This window comes from Coccinella septempunctata, chromosome 1 (assembly GCF_907165205.1).
Source record: "Coccinella septempunctata chromosome 1, icCocSept1.1, whole genome shotgun sequence".
Taxonomy (NCBI): Eukaryota; Metazoa; Arthropoda; class Insecta; order Coleoptera; family Coccinellidae; genus Coccinella; species Coccinella septempunctata.
Genome location: NC_058189.1, coordinates 50,539,629 through 50,563,770, shown reverse-complemented (window position 1 = coordinate 50,563,770; position 24,142 = coordinate 50,539,629). Strand labels below are relative to the sequence as shown.

At 35.6% G+C, this 24,142-nt stretch overlaps 2 protein-coding genes across 2 annotated transcripts in view; both read right to left on the bottom strand.

The window, feature by feature from the left end:
- The window catches only part of LOC123323010 (glutamate receptor ionotropic, kainate 2), a 540,373-nt gene that overhangs the window by 8,613 nt on the left and 507,618 nt on the right, over positions 1-24,142 (bottom strand). Inside the window, exon 15 of the mRNA XM_044911184.1 lies at positions 3,520-3,773. Within this exon, the coding sequence (XP_044767119.1) occupies positions 3,520-3,773 (254 nt within the window). The remainder of the gene's footprint in view (positions 1-3,519; positions 3,774-24,142) is intronic.
- LOC123323008 (angiotensin-converting enzyme-like) lies at positions 6,878-8,972 on the bottom strand. Its single transcript, XM_044911182.1, has one exon. The coding sequence runs from the start codon at positions 8,877-8,879 to the stop codon at positions 7,026-7,028; it is 1,854 nt and encodes a 617-aa protein (XP_044767117.1). The 5' UTR covers positions 8,880-8,972; the 3' UTR covers positions 6,878-7,025.

Sequence of the window (24,142 nt, the reverse complement as noted above, 5' to 3'; positions counted from 1 at the left end):
CAAGTCAAATGAAAAATAGAAAAATCAATTTTCGGGAACTTATTCTACGATGACATTCATCGAAAATCCTGTAGTAAACTTTTCGCATTAATTCACTTAAACATAAAATTATCAAATGCCACCACTTTTTTGGGTCTTCCAATAGAAGAAAATTCTTTGTCATCCTCTTCATTCACAATCTTTCTGATTGTGGAAATATTCAGCTGAAATATAAGTCGTTTAGATTCAGATGAAACATTATATAAATTCCCTTACATTGAATATGTTCGCTACCGTCTGACGTATTGTGGATTTTCGAACATCAGGATATAACTATTTGAATGAGCGGACCTGAATTCTAAATAGCACTTCCTGAAACCCTGTCTCCTTTTTCAATCACTTTCAACATTTTCGTAATAAAAATTCATATTAGTTGTGGCAACGGCGTAGTGACATAACGACATTTCATGACTGCCAACCTAACTTCGTTCTAGTTACAAAAACTTGAGAAAATTATTTCATGGCCAAGCGACTGCTAAAATAAATGTGAATGGAGTATAGGAAGTTCTAGCCTAGCAGAGTGATTTTCAATTTTTTTCAATTTGCTTTTGATTCATGCCAGTTTGAAATTGATGTGGCCAATTTGATTTTGACTAATGTCATTTTGATTCTGATTAGCGCCAATTTGAACTTGAAAAGGTATATATGTAGATATATTTTAGAATGTTTTCCAATTGTCAGTAAGTGAAACGATGGATAGATAGGTTTATTGCAAACTGTAAAACGTAGAGGGACAGAGCTGTGCCGAGCTCTGAAAAAAGTGCTTCAAGCACTTTTCTGAAAAACTGTTGGAAATAAGATTTATTGTTTCACGATTTCACGAGTATGTATAGAAAAAAAAATTTTTCACGAATGGAAATATGAATTCTCCGAAGGCCTAGGAGAGGGCCACATAATATTTCAAAAATATTTTTCGCCTGATTCCGAATTTCATTTAGTTCCTAACTTTCGCAGGACGTTAGATGACGGCATGAACTATTTCCTGAAATATAGGTTGGTTTTTACATTCATATTCATATAAAACCGGGTGTTCGCATATTCAGGATAAATTGATGATTATGTGTTTTTGAAATATCATATGTGACGCTTTTACGCCTTCGTAGAATTGCTTAGACAAGTATTTGATGAAGCTTGATGAAGCTAACGTGGAAACGTTTGAAATTTCAAACTTTTTTCAGGCCATTAATTAGGACCCAATTCATTTTTTTGGAGTGAGTTTCATATCATTAGTAATTTTTGAGTTATTCCCGATTATCTCTATTTTATAAAATTCGCCATCCTAACTCCTCACAAGATATCAATTCGTAGCTAAAAATTTTATTATCTGAAACCTTGGAGTGCTGCTAAAAACAAAAGATACTGTCAAATGCTCTCAACCCAATTTTCTTGAAGAAAAACGGCCTGAATGAATAGAAAACTGACGCTTTCCTCGACATTGTTGACATATGTTCATAGTAGTAGTGTAGTAGGCTATATTTTTGTTCCAGCTCATAAACCTAGAGACATGTACTGAGCAATACTAGCATGAAATTTTCTAGTTTGTAGAAAGAGACAAATGATCGTCGGGCCATTACCTGTCTTTTTTCTGTTGACATAGAGGTGAGTGCAGACCAATCAAAATTCTAGAAAAAGACAACCAGCAGGCCCGATGTTCAGTTTCTCTCTGTCACTTTTTTGACCGTATTTCATGCACAGATAGAATGGGAAGCCACAGTCCATGTCTCTATGTATATGTTCCAGCTACATTGATATTGATATAAGCTATTTTTGCATAGAATTATGAAGGACTATTTACAGATGTAATCATAATTTTAACGAAATATTTCTTTCCTTTCAATTTAATCAACGAAAAGTTTGTTTGTAACTGTAATTATAATTGTAGTGATACTAGCTCTAATTGAAGGTTTTATTATTGAAAACAACAAAAGAGGAAATTTCTCTTTTTTTATTAGGATTAATACTGTTTGACATTGAATTGATAAGAAATTCACGCACTTGTTATTTTTTCTATTATCAACTTGCTTCCTTTGCGGATTGTTACCAACCCTGTTTTCTCACCCTGGTCAAATATTCGGGGATTTGTAATCGACCTACAGTTCGGCCTGGCACTCTCAAGCCACCCTCTTTTTGAGTAGTCAGCTGCCAGTACTCTCTGACTACACTTCCGGCTCAAACCTCGATGAGTTTCACGGTGTAAAGTGTCACGAGTAGTGACTACACATTCAGTGCACTCGGTCAATCAACACCTCATCTCCAGGTGCAGAAACAAGGTCCAACCTTTCTGTTAAAACATCAGAAAACCCCGGAAATCCTCAACTTCCAGCTAATGTGCCGAATTTTGCAATTTACTAAGATTTTTAGTTAGTAAACCATTTTTTTTATTTGTTCATTTTTTCCAAGGCGACCTGTTTAGGATTACTAAATTTCATTGGCGTATGTCCTGTGCCTCCAAATACTAACTAAATGTATCACGACCTTATTCGAATTTGAAATGATACCGATCTGCTCAAAATTTATTATATGGATGATAGATCAATGCGATACAATAATCTAATTGAGGTTGTGGGACATTGTTGGAATACTGGTTCTGCATTGCTACGTTCAAATCTCCAACTACAAGCAATAATTAGTATTTTGTTCCGAAGTGTTCTTGCTGCAAGCAAGTTCGAATTATATTGAGTTTAATTGATGTCAGTTGAATATTGAAACTTGATTGATTTTAGGTTATTACCGTCAACGATGAAGTTCTGAAACTATTCAAGCTGGAGTTCTGAAATAAGAAATATTCATTGTACAATGTGAGGCAAAATGAATCTTCATTGCGTGAATTGTATTCATACAGATTTTCCCCTGTCTAGAAAAAAGATATTCCATGATATATTGAAACAGACGATGGTAATCAACTTCCTTTTGTTTTTCGGGTGTGTTTGTTCAAAAAACTCAATTCTTCTTCAAAGAACAAGATATTTCGAGAACACATTCTGAGGGGTACTTCGGTACCCATAGAGAATCTGGATAGTATGAATAATAATTAAAAAAAAACATAAAAAGTTAGATAAAATCTATTATACTTATATTTTTTATTTCAGAAAAACATACGTCTGCTTACAAACTCACACCCATATAAGAATATTTTGTTCGTACTGACTTTTGTTGAAAAAACAATGAATTGATATTTTTTCAGAGGTGCTTTCATAGAGCTATTGCCTGTATAGTGGGTGTTTTCAATACGTTTATGAACGAGGTAGAAAAAAGTCAGGATTACAAATTGAGAGTGTGGGAAAGTACCTATTGAAAGTATTATTACCGAGCAACACAACACTCGAAATCCCATGAATTCAAGATAGCTGCTCCAAGATGAAGAACAAGTTTTATGATTTTGTTATACAATTATTTTCGTAATTGGTATAGGTTCAGTCTGGAAAACACACGCTCAAAAAGTATATTTTTACCTCAAATTTAACAAGAATTTTTACTCACCCCGTTCAGATGGGGCAAATCTAAAGCTGCTGGTACGTAGGTACTCGCAGGACTGCACCTCGCACAGGATCTCCTCAAAGCAGGCCTCTGCCTCGATCCATGACATCGCAATGCAAATCTTAACTCCTCGGCCATTTCCGAACATAAAGATTGTCTATCATTTTGAGCGTTCTTCCTACTGTTCCAACAAAATTCCAGAACGGCTACGAAGATTGCTAAAGCTAATCCGCAGAGGAGAACAACGAAAACTCCACCTATAAACACATTTTTTTTATTATCACTTGCAAGCAAACCTACATATCTTTCTGATCCCGAAGGTAATTCAACAAAACATTTTTTGATTATTTTATTTCCCAATCGCACAATTGATTTTGTAATGTATTGAGATTTAACTAAACATTTTCCTACTAGTCTAGCAGGTAATATCTAGAGGTCTAGTGTTTTTGTATGAAGAATGTGTGTCAGAAAAATCAAAGAAAATACGGGTATGAGGCTCTAGGTCTAGTAGGAGTAGGAGTCTTTGGCTGGAAAACCACGGATTTGTTCACTTTCTGTAATTTATTGCGGTATTCAAAAGGCATATGATGGATGGTGTTGAAAACCCAAAGCTATTATAAGCAGTCTTCATCAATCAACATTATTTTTTAGATAATTTCATTGTTATTTATCAAAATATTTGCTATATTGGTTGAGGTATTGAAACTCCATTTTGAATTTATGGTTTTGAAAAATAATGATTCGCTGAAGGTTTCGCCGTCACAGTGTGTCCAAACTGAGGATACAGGGTCGGGTGAACTGAAAGTAAAGTTGTTTTCAATCCCATTAATAACCTTTCGAAAGTTCAAATATGTCGATTAATTCTAGAGATATCCGGGCAAACAGGAGATTTTGACTAACTACTACGGTAGTAGTAGTTAGGGAGCCCGAGAGGGAAATTCGGGATTTACTCGAGCGTGTCAGATAAAAATAACTGTAGATAGCTTCTGGACCCTGTAGAGTTCCTCTACCCAAAATTAGACCAATATATAGGGGAAAAATTGTCTGAGACAGCCTGTCAGAAAAGTAAAGAAAAACGATCTTGTACATACTCGAGCGTTTTAGATCAAGATATACATATGTGTACCTTCTCTTAATCTGACAATTTGAGCATGACGAAAATGTGTGGGAGGGCACCAAACTTGCAAAAAAAATGACACGTGTAAATTCTCGAGCGCGGTGGTTTTAATTTCAAGCAAATAATTCAATTATAACGGAAATAATATAATCTGACAGTTTTAGCAAGCCGAAACAATAAAAATTGGCAATTAAGGTCACAAAATCAGTTTTTTTGAATTATCTCCCGTCCTAGGCTTCAAATTGTTTTCGCATTTATTATAAAAGTTGTAGAGCATATCATTTTCTACAAATTTTGTTCGAAGCAATTTTTTCTACGTCTGACCGTTTTCGAGGTATATGGCGATGCGTGTACCATAGACTGGGTTTCTACATTGGCCTTGGCCTTTCGCATCTGTGGCTAAGCTCCTCGCCCTTATCACCCTCCAGCTCGAAAACGGTTAGGGGTATGAAAAATTGCTTCAGACAAAAGTTGTATAGAATTTTACTACCTACAACTTTCTTGATGAATACAAAAACGATTAGAGGAATAGGAAGGGAGATATTAAGAAAAAGCCTTGTTATCATCTTCAAACTGTTAGATTTGGAAAACCCCCTTGATTAGTGTCAGATTAATGAGTCAATACGTCAGCAACACCGAAATCAACCATCTCCATGAAAATCTGACACCCTCGAGTAGGTATGTACAAGTAACGATTTTGTTTTGCATTCTCAAAGGACTGCTGTGACCTTGCGTCACGTCCAAATTGTCAGTCCCTTGGAAAGTAGGTTCCTTTGGGTCCAATTAACATATCCTCTAAAATCTGACACCATTTTTTTTACCATTTTCAATTCTTCCGTACTGCCAGCCCCACCACGCCAACTGTCAGATTAACATGAATTTTTTATCAGAGACACGCAGGGCATATACAGTATTTTAATCGGGCACGCTCGAGTATGTACACCTCACAATTTTTTTTACATCTTTGAAAACCTGTAGACACTTTCCCTACCTCTGAAAGTGCATACATCATAGAACCTTTTTTTATTTCTACCATCTAATCTTCAAAATCCACTAGGACTCCACGACGCTCGAGTAAATCCGGATTTAGTATCGTCGGCTCCCCAACTATAGGTAGGTGAAACGGATATAGAGCGGGTTTCATAAAACTTTGATTGTCTTATTAACGATTTGACAGTATTTCGATTTCTAAAACGAAATAACTGAAACCTTTTCATTTCTGAATATACTGAGGAAATAGCAATTGAGAATAATTGAATGGACGTATGAACATCATAATTTGACGCGAGAATGATATTCTGAATGATCATAACTGGATTATCGATTGAAAACAAATTGACGTCTATTCGTCAATCAAGAGTTGATTCCCCGATCAAGCTTTATAAAACCTCCTCTTGGACTCTAACCTCGGGTTTCATAAAGCTTGATCAGGGAATCAACGCTCGATTGACGAATAGACGTCAATTTGTTTTCAATCGATAATTCACTCATGAGAATTCAGGATATCATTATCACATCAAATTATGATGTTCATCCTTCCATTCAATGATTTTCAATTGATTCTGCTTTAAAATATTCAGAAATGAAAAGGTTTCAGTGATTTCGTTTTAGAAAGAATGTTTTTCCTCTCCAGTCTAAAGCCCGTTTGCAACAGCCGAGAATTCTCTAGAGAATTTACTCGAAAATATCATGCGCCGTGAATTATTTACCGTTGCATACGCACTTTCGGTAGAATTCTCTGTTCAGTTGCATACAAAATAATCTCTGCCGTTTTCTTGCGAAAATTTTGTAGAGAATTCTCCAGAGAATTCTCGGCTGTTGCAAACGGGCTTAAAAAACAATCAATGAACGCCGCTGTTCATAGGTGTTAATATACTAACGCTGAATTATGTGGGAAGTGCATCGTTCTCTTAGGCAAATGTAACCTGTCCTGTGGTAGCTCAGTGGTGAAGAACTTGAGCGGCAATCAAGATAATTGTCTGTATGCCAATTTTAGGTTATTTAAATTCATCACAGAAAAACTTTCTTCTTGATATTGACTTTCTTTGAAGACGAAACTTAATGCAAAACGAATAACACAAATATATTGACAATTTTCGTTATTGTTTCAGAATAATCGCTCAATTTTTCACAGTTTTGGATTTTTTGTTAAAGTTAAGCATATGTATTCCTTCTTGCTGGGTACCCCCATAAAACTAGTATTATGATGGTCGATTCAGATTGTGTAATTATACACAAAGAATATTATACATAAATTCTTTATTAATTCATAATCAGTATTGAACAAACAGGTGCAATAAATGAGGCTTAGAATTAAGAATAAAAATCTACAGTCCCATGCTATTGGGAGCTGATGGAAATGAATTTCTACTTCCCTGTTGGAATTTCTTCTTCACCACCCAACAAAAGCACAATTATCTATATTGTGTCTTTCCAACCATATATAAAGAGGTCTGAAATACTCCAACAGCGCGCTCGCATCCATATCTTTCTGTCCCGTGAGAATCTCCATCGCTTCCGGCCATGGCCTAGAGGCGCCCATCTGCAACATTCTTTTCAGAAGATTTCCAGCCGCCGGTTTTTGATATATGTCGCACATATGCAAAGGTTTCAAGGGGTCTCCCGGTCTGTACTCACCAGCAGCTTCGCAAAGGGCTTTATGAAATTGGAACTGGATGACAAAACTGACGAAATACCTTATGTATGGCGTATCTGCCATCACGTGATACTTGGCAGCGGGATCAAAATCGCATTCGGACCGATGGACCGGCGGAGAGACACCCTGAATCTCCCTGCGAAGCTCCCACCATCTCTTGTTGTAACAATCTGGCGTGACTCTACCGGCGAAAACGTCCCATCTCCATTGGTCCACGATGTAGGCGAACGGTAGCAGCACAATTTTCGCCATTCCCATCAGAAACAAATTGTTCAAAATGTCTTCCGAATCGTCCAAGTCCACGCGCGAAAGATTTAATTTATGCAGATGCGTGGGGGACTTGACGGATAAAGCTATCAGGTCTCCTATTGCCTCGTGAAATCCAGGATTCGCTCCCGATCTAAATGGAAACGGTTGATTCCTATATTGGATGTAGTATTCCACGTGTCCCATCTCGTGATGCACAACTATGAAATTCTCCTCCGTTACCCTGGCCCACATCTTTATTCGGAAATCTTTGCCGTTCGCGAAATCCCAAGCCGAGCCGTGGCATATTATATCGCGATCCGGAGGTTTCTCTATTATGGAATTCTTCCAGAAAAGATCGGGCATTGCGGACATATTAATCGAGATGAAAAAGTTCTCTGCAGTCTTGAACATTCGAAGGGGTGTGTAATCTTGTTCGAGTAATTTCTCCGTAATATCTTCGACCGGTTTTTCCGGATATGGCAGGATATCTCTGGCGATATTCTCCCAGGACTGGGCCCACATGTTGCCGAGCAAATGCGCAGGTATTGCCCCCTTCTCGTCCACTGCCTCGCCGTAAATTCGCTTCAGATGGAACCGAGTGTAGGCGTGAATTTGTAGGTATAGCGGCTTAATAACGTTCCACAACATCTGAAATTTCCCTTTGATGTTCCTATCCTCATATCTATCTAACCACATCTCCGCATTGTTATCGAAATTATTCAAATGGGCTGCTTTGTTCGCCAAACGTACATACTGCGCGTATAAGTTCTTCACTTTCGGTCCTATGCCATTCCTCCAGCTCACCCACACGTGTCGTAGTTCTGGCTCGTTCCTAGACGTCCTCAAGATCTCGACTATTTCGTTCTCCAGAGTCAGATTGCAGTGCGATGGGTCCTGGTAGTCGCAGATGGTGTTGGTGGAATAAATCTTTTCCATTTTTCCTACGATTTCGTTGTATTTGGATAGACAAGGTTTCGGTAGAGCGAAAGCGCCAAGCACTGAATATAACTTGAATTGCCTTTTCAGATCTATGTCCCAGAAGGTCTTCCATCTGATCCTCATCAATTTCGTCCATCTCCTTTTGGTTCTATCCGCAACCTCGGCAATAACACATAATTTTTTCTTCAAGTTTTCGTCGGTCAGATTCGACGCGTAATTCCATTCGGCTATTTGTAGTTTGTTTTCATCTTTGGCCGACGCTTCGTTTATTATCTCTATGAATCTTCTTCCTTTCCTTTCTTCGAATAAGTAATAGGCATTGTATTTTGAAAATCTCCTTCGGGAAACTTCTGTTTGTTGTAAAATTGATGCGAGAACTAAAAGACATGGGATTTTCCACATCCACGTGATAATATAAATATATGCAGGTAAAAAAGGTTTGGGAAAAAATGACAAAATACTTTTCAAGAAATGACAAGAAATTTGAGAAGTCGATAAAAGTCACAGAGAAAAAATCGATATTCCCAAATTTCAATGGAAATATGGAATATTCCATAGAATGCTCCATTGAAATTCGATTCATTTCATAAAATGAATCAATTTTACCCGCATATATGGTATGAAAAAGCAATTCATATGAACAATCGGGATAGGAAAGCTCTCATTTCAAATGTCAACAATTACATAATATACCTATCGATAAATATAAAAATTCCCATTTATCAACGGTACTGTTTACGCCTCGGTTTAAGCGCAGCAATTCATACATTAAACAATGAATTTTGCAATCCCTCAGAGCTTTTTCATTTCATGAAAGAATTGTATATATTGGGAGAAATGAATAATTTTAGATATCTCCCAAAAGATGCAGAGGCCATACGAAAGTTTTTTCGAAGATGAAATGACCAACTCCAAACCTTCTTTTTCATAGAGTTTGAGGGTGTGACATTTCCAGGTTTGTCGGCAACGATGTTTCAAGGATCGTAGTGCCAATCTTTTCTTTTGGTATTTCTATGCAATCTGCTTCTACCTTCTGATTATTTTTGTCACATTTGATATAGTATATAACATTACTAGCATGATAAGAGGGTTTTTACTGGCGAATGGAGGATACCTCCCTGAGCCAGTAAAACCCGTTACCTCGCGTGTATTGTTTTATATTTTATTTGTTTCTCATTTGTAAAAAGGTAAGATAAATTCCAAAAAAATCTCAATAATTTGTCGCAAATCTCGTAAGCTATGGAAGTGTTGCCATGAACATGTCTGTTTATTTTTCTTTACATTTGTTTTGGCGAAAGCGAAAATGAATATACTACAAGAAATTATTGAGGCAGCCAGAAGTGTAGCTTCAAGTTTATTACCTGCAAAATCAGCTTCAAGGTACGAGCGAGAATACGACGACTTCAAAAAGTGGCAAAACAAAAATAGTGTGATTGGGGTAACTGAAGATGTTTTGTTGGTCTACTTGAATCAACTATCAGCTAGATTCAGCCCTAATACTTTTGGGCAAAATGGTGTATGCTGAAAAGCTGCTTGGAAATGAAAGAAAATGCCCCTGTTCGCAGGTTTGTTTTCCTTAAAAAATTTATTGAAAAATATGACGTTTAGTTGTCATTTGCAGATTTCAATAGGTAATAGCGTTTCTGAAACGAAAAAATGAGCGTTATACGCCAAAAAAGGCCAAGGTATTGAGTAAAGAACAGGCTGAACAATTTCTTTTACATGCTCCTGATGACCAGTGGTTGCTGGCGAAAATTGTAACAATATTTGGGATTTTTGGATGTTGTCGATGTGACGAAATTCTCTCCTTAAACATAAATGATGTAGAAGATATGGGAAAATACGTTATTGTGACATTGCGGCAAACAAAAAATTTAAAAACAAGAAGATTCACCATAACCGATGATGGCTGCAGCTTCAAGCCCCGTTATACAGAAAATATGTAAATCTTCGGCCTCCTGGAACAGAAAGCCTAAGATTTTTTTTGACATACCGACATGGAAAGTGCATTTCCCTTAATGCTGGCCAGCACACTATTGATGGTGTCCCAAAGCAAATAGCGAAATATTTAGGTTTAAAAGACCCAGATTTATACACCGGCCACTCTTTTCGCAGACCTGGAGCCACTATGGTTGCGGATTCGGGTGGAGATATTTTAGCACTAAAGCGTGCAGGAGGGTGGAAGAGCACCGAAATTGCGATGAGTTATGTCGATGATTCGGTCAACAAAAAAATCGAAATGTCTATACTTCATTCACTTTTATTTTAGAAGTCGGTTGGCCATGGAAATTTGACACATTTCACTCTGTATAGTACGAAAATGTGGGGTTATGAAGCTTGTCAAAACATTTTTGGGTTTTAAATCAACGCTATGTTGCCCGTTCTACGTAAAAGTTTCTGTTATTACGTATTTTATCACAATGTCGAATCTCTTCGGAAAATATGACGAACATAATTGAAGTTCATACAAACTGATTGAAGGCATACCAAATCCAGTTATTAGCATGGAAAATACAAGAGATCAGTATAATATCATAATATGCACTAGCTTGAGGAGAGTTAATGTTCGTTATCTTCTTTGGCTTACATCATTTGTAGATTTCAAAAAGATTAACCTGAAGATGAAATGCATATGATGCAGTAGTTGGGAATGGGTATGTCCCGAAGGAATAAACAGATAATTACAAGAATGTTAAATTCTTCAACAAAAATCATCTTGCATCAATATAAGTGAAAGGAATTGAAGGAAATTTCAAGTTAAGATGAACTTCACCTTTGAACAAAAATTTCACATGAATAAACAAGTAACAGGGCAACTTGCGCGTATTTGTGGCTATTCATCTTAATACATTGATGTAATAATAATAGTTAGGTATTTATTAGTATACCTTAAGACATTTAAATTGTATAGGACAAGCCAAATGAAAATAGAAAAATCCATTTTAGGGAACTTATTCATTCTCCGATGACATTCATCCAAAATCCTGTAGTAAACTTTTCGCATTAATTCACTCAAACATAAAATTCTCAAATGCCACCACTTTTTTGGGTCTCCAAATAGAAGGAAATTCTTTGTCATCCCCTTCATTCACAATTTTTCTGATTGTGGAAATAATCAGCTGAAATATGAGTCGTTTAGATTCAGATGAAACATTATATAAATTCTCTTACATTGAATATGTTCGCTACCGCCTGATGTATTGTGGATTTCAGAATATCAGGGTATAGCTATTTGAAGGAGCGGACCTGAATTCTAAACAGCACTTCCTGAAACCCTGTCTTCTCTTTTTTCAATCACTTTCGGCATTTTCGTAATAAAAATTGATATTAGTTGTGGCAACGGCGTTATGACATTAACGACATTTCATGAGTGCCAACCTTACTCCGTTCTAGTTACGAAAACATCAGAAAATTATTCCATGGCCAACCGACTGCTAAAATAAATTCGAATGAAGTATAGCAAATTATTTGATAGTAAGGAGAGTACAAATGTTCTGCAGTCCTCGAGTTCAGCAGTTTCTGAGTCAACAGATGGTTCATCATCATCAGTATCAACTCTTTCATCATCAAAAATCTGTGTTACTGGAAATAACAATTGTACCATGATTTTCAACATATATGACGATAAAACAAAATTTTCTAATGTAAATAATACTACTAACATGTAAAAATTTTGCAAGTTAACTGTCAGTTTTACAAGTTAGTGACTTGATAAAATAAACTTTTTTGATTAATATTGTGTTTTTGGAAACTGACGTTTACAAATGAGAAACAAATAAAATATATATCAAGTTGGCATTTCTGATTTCGAGAGAATCTGATTGTATTTTTCCATAGCTCATTTATATCGGAAATTACGCTAGAGAACAATGTTAGGGACATGTTCAGATATCTTTACTTTGCGAACTATGGTGGTACAAGCTAAGATCCACTTTTGGACACATAACATCAACCTACAAAAGTCCATAGCTTGCTTGACGATTAATTATCTCCACAAATCATAGACCAATTCCATAAATATGTGTTTTTTGTTTAATACGTGTCTGTCCAACTGTTTTTGTTTCTGCTAGAATGCGCTTCGGAATTCGTAAATGTTCGAGTATTTCGTTTGTAGCCAAACGTTTCTAATTAAACAAGAATTTCCTCCATATTCCATTACGTCCTTATAGGAAATTACGAACTATTTCGAATGTAGCATCTTTTGCTGCTTTTGCTTCCATCTAAACCATGAGTATTGTCTTGCCCTACTCATACGTGTTTTAATCCAAGTCCATGTTCTTGTTCAATTCCAAGTTATTTCCAACGCTGAATTATTATTTAGCTCCCCTTCTTCCGATTCATTATTGATTCTTCTCTTCTTTCATTTAACTTAGGAATTCCAGCTCCTCAGAAGCTGAATGAAGAGCATTGAATTTTGTATGGGAAGTGATAAAAGGAAATAAATTCCAGAACCGAAAAAATGTTGGCATGCCCGTGCAGCGTCCAATGTCTGTCCTAGATATATTTTGCACACTTGGTTTAGTAGTGTATACGTATTTAATTGACCAATATAGGTTATATTTTATATTTTTCAGAAAAAAGTCATGAAAATCTGACTAAAGAGAGATAAAAGCATCCTACATCAAATTTTAATCTCTCATGAATAGAAGAATTTATACGAATGTATAAAAACCGATTAGCACGATGGCGAAGAAAGGCAACGACATTATTTTAGGTCGATATCTCGAGATCCGACCGCCTGTCACCTACAAACTTCAATGCTAAGAATCGACTGATTCCTTCACAAGGTGAGTCTTTGACTTGCACAAATATTTAAACAGTATATTCTTGAAGCCAAAAGAAACACTTTTTTCCTATACCATTTTTTTTGATTCGGCCCTGATAAAAAGATGAAGCCATTTTAAATTTTCATAATGAGCTGTGCCATCCCTGGAAAAACAAAATTACCATCCGAATAACTTGCTTAATCTGTGACACTACTACACATCTGTGGATCTTTGAAAAAGAGTTGCTTTCGGTCGAAGTACCCAATTTTTCTAATTTCACAGATACTTTTCACTTTTTGAACATTAAATCACTCGAAAACGGCGTATTATACGAGAAAACACGAAGAATACTTTTATTTTACAAATCGTTCACATATTCATTAGATACCGTCCAACTTAGTTTCAAGAGAGGGTTCTTCGAATTTTTGGTACTTCTATGGTACGTAATGGTCATAACGAAAAAACTGGAAGACGTAGGTGATATCTTGTGTTCGCAAAAGATTCATCGAATAAATGAAAAACTACATTCCGAAATTCATTCCATAGAACCGTTTGTGAAATATAACTAAAAATCACTTTTTTTATGGTTTTTCAACAGCCTGTATCTGTTAAAACGTGCCGATTCGGAAAGAATGGTAGAGGAAAAAAGTGTTTCTTTTGACCTCAAAAATACTAGAGTATTAAAATATTCGTACGAGTCAAAGACTCTCTCTGTATACAGGGTGTCCCGGAAAATGTGGGAAATCTCTCGGATTCAGATAGAACATAAAAAATGAAGATGGCAAGTTTCCATATTTTTTTTTCCTAGCGTCCCTCCCAACGAAGATACGACTTCCTAAATGACGCCACTGGAAATCCATTTTAGTGGAATAAGTTTCAAACTACTCGATATAATTTGATAAAAATTTGATATGATTAATAGTGGTAAGGACCTCTCAAATCACCGCACTCAAATTTCAATTAGCTTGCTCAGTTTACCAGGAGCGGACTGGGTTGTACATTTTAATGCTTACATTTTTAACACCCTGTATGATAAGATGCTAAAAAAACAAATTTGGATACCATGAACATTAAGCTAAAGAAAAGGTACTCTTGTTCAGTGTCGATAAAATGAAAAGTTTTCGAAAAAAAAATTATGAAAGAAGTAAGTAATTTTTTAATTTCCAGAGAGATTTCCCACATTTTCCGGGACACCCTGTATATTATTTTGAAGATAATACGCACAATCTTCAAGTCTATTCGGGGATTAGACTCGGGATTAGATATGGTAGCAAGACCTAAAACACTATTCCCGCTATCCATAACATTTCCTGTCCGTCGAAAATACGTTGGCTGGAATATTGTGTAGAAATGGAAAGGATACGGAATGTAGACGGAACGTTTAGTGTGAATACAACGAATCATTCAACAGGAAACAATATTTTATGTAGAGGGAAGAGAGAAGTTACGGAAAGCATATGGAAGGTATAGTAAGAATCAACCTTTAAATGGAATCTCTTGTGTAGACGTTTTTGGTACTTTTCATTTGATTTCATAGCCACATCCATTCATCCTATTCAAAATTAGAATATATACATACATACATAATATACAGGGTGCCTACTTTTAAAGTGCCAAAGGGAGGTTAGACGAGTGATTTGCAACAAAAAATGTCATATAACACATGGTCGAAATGTTGACGGTTATTCTTCAATTTAACATTTCTTGATTTCAGGAAATATTTCAAGTTTTTTCATAAACTCAATCCCTATTCAGTTTTCCTTGTAGCCTCGTCAAATTTGATCACATATTCGGAAAGGGCAATAAATTTGCTACGAGATAAGAGAGTATGTGTACAGCAAAAAGTCTTATAGCTGGCGTGATAAGGAGATGAATATCACGAGTCTGAAGTGAACAAAATTAGTCCTATTTTTCCAATGGTTTTATCGATGAAGAATCAATAATTATGCGCATGTTTTCTTTTCAGTGAAAAATACCTCATTTAGTGTACTTTCGAATGGCATATCAACTTTTGTGCTAGCTGCTTATCCTCTGCCATAATATCATGGCTAACAAGATTACAACGAAAAAGTCGAAAAACTCCAAATGTAACGATATGTTGTTCATTTATGGATATGCGAATGGAAATGCTTGCGCAGCGTTTCGAGAGTAACTTAAAAGACATATTGGAAGAAATACCCCTGTCTAACAGACGAAATATCTGGTTTCAAATGGATGGCTGCCCAGCACATAATAGTCGTAATGTACGAGATCTATTGAATGAATATTTTGGGATGCAAAGGAATTGGAAGATAAGGTCTGGTAAGATGGCCACCAAGGAGTCCCGACCTTACGCCTTTGGATTTTTATGTCTGGAATACTTTGGAAGAGAAAGTATATCAAATTCGCCTTCAGACTCGAGAGGAGCTCATCGATAGAATAAAATTGAGTTGTGCAGAAATGCGTCAGAAACGTTATGAACTTGGCAGAGTTGTAGATTCAGTAAGAAAACGATGTGTCAGATGTATTGAACAAGGAGGTGGACATTTTGAACAATTGTTACTCGTATAAGTAGTAGAGTTGTGTTTTCTTTATTTTTTTTTAAATCTATTTCATTAAAATTAAGTAAATTTTTTTTTGCTATTATCTTGATTCAAGATAAATTGATAATTTCCATGAGAATTATATTAAGATTCAATCATGAAAAGCTTCAAAGTAGAGCAAATTCATGTTCGGAATTTTTCGACCTTTTCGTTGTTATCTTGTTAGCCATGATATTATGGCAGAGAATAAGCAGCTGGCACAAAAATTGATATGCCATTCGAAAGTACACTAAATGAGGTATTTTTTAATGAAAAGAAAACATGTGCATAATTATTAATTTTTCATCGATAAAACCGTTGGAAAAATAGGACTAGTTTTGTTGACTTCAGACTCGCGATATTCATCTCCTTACCACGCCCGCACAGACTTTTTTCTGCACACAGACTCTCTCATCTCGTAGCAAATTTATTGCCCTTTCCGAATATGTGATCAAATTTGACGAGGCTACAAGGAAAACTGAATAGAGATTGAGTTTATGAAAAAACTTGAAATATTTCCTGAAATCAAGAATTGTTAAATTGAAGAATAACGGTCAACATTTCGACCATGTGTTGTATGACATTTTTTGTTGCAAATCACTCGTCTGATCCCCCCTTGAAGTTTTGCCACTTTAAAAGTAGACACCCTGTATATTGTGTAATTTGTCAAATTCAGAAGGCAACCGACTGCTTTTATGAAAGTGAATAGACTGCACTTTTATATATGTGGTTTTTATTTATAGCCTCATTTCTCATAACACTAGTATCGAAAAAATAGTGAGTAAAAAATAAGATTTATTGGTGAGAATCGACTCGATTCGGATGTATCAATATGGCGACTGATTGAGCAATCAAGCTCTGAGAAAGCGTGTCATTTCCCCTATTCCCCTACCGAAGTGTATCTTCGCTTCAAGGCGGCATCCGACATCTATCCGAAAATATACATTTTGCCAGAATTCATCAGTGATTCGAATACTCAATCTGAAATCGTCAACGGAAAAAGCGAAATAAAATGCGAATCAAGAAACCATTCGTAGACGAGTTCTCATTAAGGAGAAATCGCGATTCCATTCAAAAAATCCAATCCAAGGCACTCCTTCGCTATCTCACCTAGGAGACGTAATGAAATGAGAAATTTTCATTCGGGAATCGTAAAATTGTAATAGGATAACTCTTTGAGAGTAACTCCGACGAGGAGTCTGATGAAATCCTTCGAGGAAGTTATTCAGCATAAGAACATATAAAAAACGTCAAATATTCTGAATAGATATTACGAGCTCGAAATTAACCGCATATCATTTTGGTTTTACTACCATTTTTACTGGAAGTACCTATCAAATATTCATATTTCACTTGAATACGCGAACAAAAGATTACGCAGAACTATATCAAACATTTCGGAATGGATATTTAATGGTACATTGAGTTGAAGATTCTATAAAAATGACTTTTTTAAAGCTCTAACGTTTTACATAATATTGATTTGCTCGTTCTTGCAAGAATTTTCACAAGAATGTAGTGAGTTATTTGCAAACACATCAGTAATAATCGTTTTTGAATCGGACCACAATTGATGAGTCTACAATAAAAAAATGGTAGTTTTCACTAAGACTAAAACCTGTATACTTTTCGGAAGCAAAGATATGTTTTAGTCTAGTTGAAGACTAGACTAGACTAGTGATTATACGAAGTACTTGAAAAAGAAATGGGTTGAAAATTATCGTCAAACCAAGGATATTACCGAAATGAAAACAGGTTGACTCACAGTCGTTGAAAAAAGAGGCAGCACTCTAATGGGGTTGACAAGGCTCGATTCGAATGAAGGGGTGAAAAAATATGGTAGAATACAGGGTGTACAGGGTGGGCAAATTTCGATATTTAAGCACTACAGCTTTCAAACCAGAGGAGATAGACAAAATCTGATACCCCATTCTCGTTCTCTTTTTCTGAGAAACTAACAAGAGTAGTAGTCATTTTTGGCCACCTTCTTTTGTTTTCGAGTTATAAGCGAAAATTGGAAAAATGGCGATTTCGAAATAAATTTATATCTCCGCTAATACTGATGATAGAGCTCTGAAATGAAAACATTATACAGGCACTTTTTTAAGTAGAATCCAGTGGCGTACTTGCCTTTTCAGCAGGATTTTTAATTACGAAGCTACGACCCAAAGTTATGTTTTTTTAAATAAGAACACTAGATTTCTGTGCAATTTTTTGAAAGCCTAATTTTTATTGATTCCAAAAATATATAACATCATATGGTTTTTATCAATATAAATAATAGAAAATGGTCAAAAACTTATTTTCTCAATATTTTTATGGTTTCTACTTTTGATGAGAATAGAAAAATGCAGCATCTTATGTGTACCACAGTCTCCTTCTATTAGTTCTAACATTTATATGCTTCTTACCGAGCTTATTACTCAATTTACCCAAAATTCAAATTTTGTGGTAATTGGTAAAAAGCATAAAAAGAATGATATTGCCGGAAGGAGACTGCTCTTGTAATGGGAAGTTCTATTTTTCTGTGTTCGTCAAAAGTTGAAACCATAGAAATATTGAGAAAATAGGTGTTTGACCATTTTCTATTATTTATATTAATACAAACCATATGATGATATATATTTTTGAAATCAGTGAAAATTAAGCTTTAAAAAAATTGCATGGAAATCTAGTGTTCCCATTTAAAAAAACATAACTTTGGGTCATAGCTTCGTATTTGAAAATCCTGCTAAAAAGGCAAGCGCGCCACTGGATTCTACTTAAAAAAGTGCCTGTAAAATGTCCTAATTTCAGAGCTCTATCATCAGTATTAGCGGAGATATAAATTTATTTCGAAATCGCCATTTTTCCAATTTTCGCTTATAACTCGAAAACAAAGGAAGGTGTTCAAGAATGACTACTACTCTTGTTAGTTTCTCAGAAAAAGAGAACGAGAATGGGGTATCAGATTTTGTCTATCTCCACTGGTTTGAAAGCTGTAGTGCTAAAACATCGAAAATTGCCCATCCTGTACGAAACTTGATTCCACCATGAAAAGATAACACCAAGCTAATTTCTTTTATAATACTATTTTATGAAAAAATAGGTGTTTTCAAAGGTGAGTATTTCTTCTGAAAAAATTAATAAATCGTCAAAATGAACAATCTGTTGAAGAATCGAAGAACTCTACAGTCTTTGACTCGTAAGTATATTTTATAAAAAGATTCCGCGAGTTGTAACAAAAATTTTTTAACTTTAATATTTTTTCTAATTAGACACGAAAACAATTTTTTAAGAAAAATCATAGGGGGTTGCTATTTTCAACCCTTAATAATGAAGTTATGAGGTCTAAAAAAATGTCTGACTAACATCTACTTAGTGCTTCATATAACGGATAGTTTTATGACCCGTAAAAAAAATTGAAAACTGTCAACTCGTCATCGCCTCCCAAAGGCTGTATCTTGGAAGGGAGGTCGATTTCGAAAAATATTATAGGAACTACCCCTGCTTATTTTCATCGAGGAATCATCTCCCTAAGTCCTTCGCATTTGTTTGCAGACAGCCTGTATATTGGATATTAATATCAGAACTGATGAAAATGGGTGGTTGCAATCTGAAATTTTTGATATTTTCTAAATTAATCAAGATACTAATGACCAATTTTCCACCACTTGAATTCAATTCAATGAGATGCGCAGTACGAATCTGTTTTTATTTCCAAGCGAAATTCTGTAAGAAATCTGTACATCTTGCTAGTCGTTTCAAATTTTCATACACACAATCGCATTTTACATATTCATATCCACTGAAGTTGTAGAGATACTGGGTGTTTTAAAAACATTTCAGGTAAGCCACATTAGAAAACCCTTATTAATTAAAATGGGGCAGAAATTAAGAAGCAAATTTTGGAAAGAATTGGAGATTTATTTGAAAGTATTGAAAGTTCCATAGCAAGATCAAATGAGATGGAATGTGAAAAATAATTAGGCAAGAACAATTTTACTTCATGTGGATCGATTTTTGTTTTTGTGACTCTTGAAAGATGCAAACTCATTAACTGAAATTCGTTTGAAAAATTTTTCGTTTGATTTATTTCACCTTTGATTCTCAAAGAGTTCTCGACTCTTAAAACAACAACAAAAGAAGAAATTCTATCATTCTCATGACCGGATTTTGAATACCTTTATAATGAAGTGTTACTTGACCCCCTTTGTCATTGCTTAAGTGGGTTGCTACCCCGCTCCAAGAAAGGACTCTACATTAATTAATTCAGGATCGAAAGATGTCCGCTATACCTAAAACAAAATTGGGATCATTTAAAGTTTTCCGGGAAAGCCCCTTCCATTTTAATTATTCCGAGTGGACAGTCTTATGTGCGCTATCCTATATGAATAGGGAGGATTACACAAATTATGTTATACATTTAGCTTCAATAAAAGGAACACTCTCAGTCAATACAGAATCTCAAAGGTGATATCCATCAATTTGTCGCAATCTAAACCTGTGAGGTGCCCCAAAGTGGGGGCAGCAATCCAGCGGGGTGTTAATTGGTGCAGATAGAAACTTCTGTACCGACATATAACTTTCTGTTTGATTGCTATTAAAATTGAACAAAATTATTTCTAGGGTAGGAAGCGAAGAAGACCTAGGTAATTATGGAAGTAGTGTATAGCTGGGGCTATGGGTGGAAGAGATTAGCAAAAGAAGGCCAATGGAACGATATAAACGAGTGGTATATAATACAGGGTGAGTCTTTGTCTCGTACAAATATTTCAACAGTATATTCTTGAGATCCAAAGAAACCCTTTTTTTCTTCACCATTTTTTCCGAATGGGCTCGGTTTGAATGACACAGGCTGTCGAGAAACCATAAAAAATGTTATTTCAGTTCCATCTCACAAACGGTTTTATCGAATGAAATGAATTTTGGAGTATAGTTTTTCATTTATTTGTGAATATTTTTCGAACACAAGATATCAACCACGTCTTCCAGTTTTATCATTATGACCATTACGTACCATGTTTAAAAATTAGTATCTGTGAGATTTCAAAAATTGGGTACTCTGGCTGAATACAACTCTATTTAAAAGATTTAGCTAGTTTTTCTGAAAGTAATTTTGTTTTTCCAAGGATGGCACAGCTCATTATGAAAACTTAACATGGATATATCTTTTTATCAGGGCCGAATCGAAAAAACTGTTATGAAAAAAAAGTATTTCTTTTGACCTCAAGAATCTATCTACTGTTGAAATATTTGTAAGAGTCAAAGACTCACACTGTATATTCCCAGCTTGGTTGTTCATAAAGCTTTTGGATACAATAGTCCAAACATTCACGAGAAAATGAGACTTTCTCACGAGTGTTGGTCCATTCATTCCAAAAAGGACCATTTTTGAGAACTGTTTATGTTATCCGAGGAATCGTTTCATCATACATAAGCCCTGTTTTCGTTCTCGTTACGGACAGTCCCAGATCGGAATGAAAGTGATCTACAAAGTCTCTCATATCTTAACACAACATTTTACACATTTAATATAGAAGCATAGTGTTCATTATATAACGCACATTATGGAAATCTCAAATTTATTCTACAACTGAAGGTGTTCTCAATGATAATTATTTTCATCAGAATTATGCATGCATATGTTATCCACTTTCAACGGTTTTCTTCAATACAGATGTTTTTTTCCAGCAGGAATGAAAAAAGATGATATTATCAGATTTTGAATGTATTGGCTACATTCTAAAATCAGTTGTTCTCGATCAATTCTAGTGATCAATAGTTTTTCTTTCGTTTGATTTTCTACACTCGATCGCTATGCAACGCGAAACACGCAATTTGACCCAAGAGGAATGTGCCTAAGCGGTAGTTTTGCGAGAAGAAGGGTGGACATACACAAGAATTGCAGAAAGGTTTGGAGTTTCCCATACAAGTATGTCCAGAATGTTGCAGCGATTCAGGGAGACAGGTATGAATGTCCGAAGACCAGGACAGGGTTGACCACGGGTAACAACTGCCATTCAAGAACGTTACTTGAGAGTTTCTTAGTTTAGACAACGGTTTGCAACCGCTCGCCTCCTTCAAATTCAGCTTGAGCAAACTCATGAGGTATAAATTAGCACTCAGACAATAAGAAATCGCCTCAGAGAATATGATTTAAGGCCTCGTGTCGCGGCAAGAGGCCCAGCTCTTACCCCAGCCCATCGAAGGGCGCGTTTGGATTTTGCGAGAGAGCATATCCATTGGGAAGAGGCCGATTGGGAAAGAGTTCTCTTCACAGATGAGTCTAGATTCTGCCTCTACCATTGTGATCGACGTTCCCTTGTATACAGACGTCCACATGAAAGATATGCTCAGTGCAATTTCCTGAATACTACTGGTTTCGGGGGAGGATCGATTAAGGTATGGGGTGGAATATCTTTGACTGCTCGCACAGACCTAGTGGTCGTTGATAATGGAGCTATGAATGCTGATAAGTATATAAGGAACATTCTTGAAGAGCATATAGTGCCATTTGCCCCATACATTGGTGAAAATTTCATTTTTATGGACGATAATGCCAGACCCCATCGTGCGCGCATCGTTCAGGAGTACCTTGAAGAGGTTGAAGTCTCTCGAATGGAATGGCCAGCAAGAAGTCCAGATCTCAATCCGATTGAGCAGGTTTGGGACAACCTCAATAGAAGGCTGAGAAGTCCAGAAAATCATCCAGCTACTCTTAATGACTTGGGAATCCAACTCGGAGAAATCTGGGAAGGATTAGATCAGAACATTTTGAGATCATTCATTTTGAGTATGAACCGTCGTTTCCGAGCTGTAATTAACGCAAGGGGTGGAAATACCAAGTATTAAATCACTTATCAGCATTTCAGTATGTTGAAAATTGTTCATTTCTCATTTTTCACATAAGATTCGGTGAAATCCTGAATTTTTCTTCCATTTAATGTGTCTTGTGTCGTTCAAAACCTTCCCGAGAGAACATAAAAAATAAGTTATAAAGTCAATGTAGAGTTAACTTTCATTCAAATTGAGATTTGCAGAATGTGCGTTAATTTTTTGCGCAGGGTATATAAAAAAAATGGGGTTTGTATTTAAAAAAATGAAAGTTACTATACTCACTGAAGTGGAGGACTGAAAAATCTTTGACTACGCCACTGCACTCTACATGAAAAAGTGTCTTAGAATGTTATATTTGATTTTCGATATCACTGAAACTTTACGAAATAGAGGTACCAACTCAAAGAGACGAAAATGTGTTTTCACTCATATAACTTGAAAACAAAATACATAATAAGATTTCCTTTGGAAATCGAGGTTGGAAACGTGCCATTCATTTTCCCTAGCTCTTATTATTACAGAGCTGCTATTCAATCCGATCGAATTTTGCCGACCCTGTACAATACTCACACTCTTGCGAATTTATTGTCGGCTCTATTGGCTTTATTTGGAAAAAGTACTATAGTATATCGTAGTATTTAGCTGTCGATATAATTTTATTCTGCGGATTCCAATACCTTTTACAAAATTTTAACAAGAATTTAATTAGAAAAACTAGCAATTTCAAAATTTTTTATTTGTTATTATAAAGCCCACTGCGATCTTTCTAACCTGTATTTGTTACTATTTAATTCGACTTCGATAAAACAATAAAACATGAATCCAAAGTTTCTCTTGAATACCTGCCTATTTTCGCAAACCTTCCAATTCGAAGGAAATAAAAGATTGGAGACGGGTTAATTAAGGAATTTCAGGAAGATTCTCATCGAAGATAATTGCGAGATTCGATGATTCTCATAGATATCAGGACATTCTGTTCATTGAGAGAAAATAGATCGGGCAGAACGAATCGGATTCCTCTGCGTATCACGCAGGAATTTGGACCCGCTTAGGTTTCATGAATTTAATTACGGATAAACGGCTTTTAGGGATGGCTTTCACCATGAAAGCAGTACTTAATTCTATTCTCATTGTCAATCTCAATTTTCGAAAACATTAAAGGGAACGACAGCGATGAGACCATGCCGTTTTTATGAGTTTCACAAGATTTAGGGTTTTTGCGTTTGTGATAAAAACTGTCCATTAAATATTGTTCCTGTCGGACGCTTAATTTATGCTTCCCTGAAAAGGTTCATTATTTCATTGTGAATCAGTATTCTATTTATTCTTTTTTAATAGAAAAATGACGCCCGATTTAATGTTTTTATTATGTACACATTATCAAGGGAGTAGCAAAGATCTAATAATATTGTGTGACAATAAAACAAAATACTCAATACTTAATAGTTGAAATACACTGCTCACAAATTAATGGAGGCCGCACTGACCTTCCATCAATTTACACTGCGCAAAAAAATTA

Excerpts from the sequence above, each read along its gene's own strand:
- LOC123323008 (XM_044911182.1), bottom strand. The coding sequence starts at position 8,879 with ATGTGGAAAATCCCATGTCTTTTAGTTCTCGCATCAATTTTACAACAA.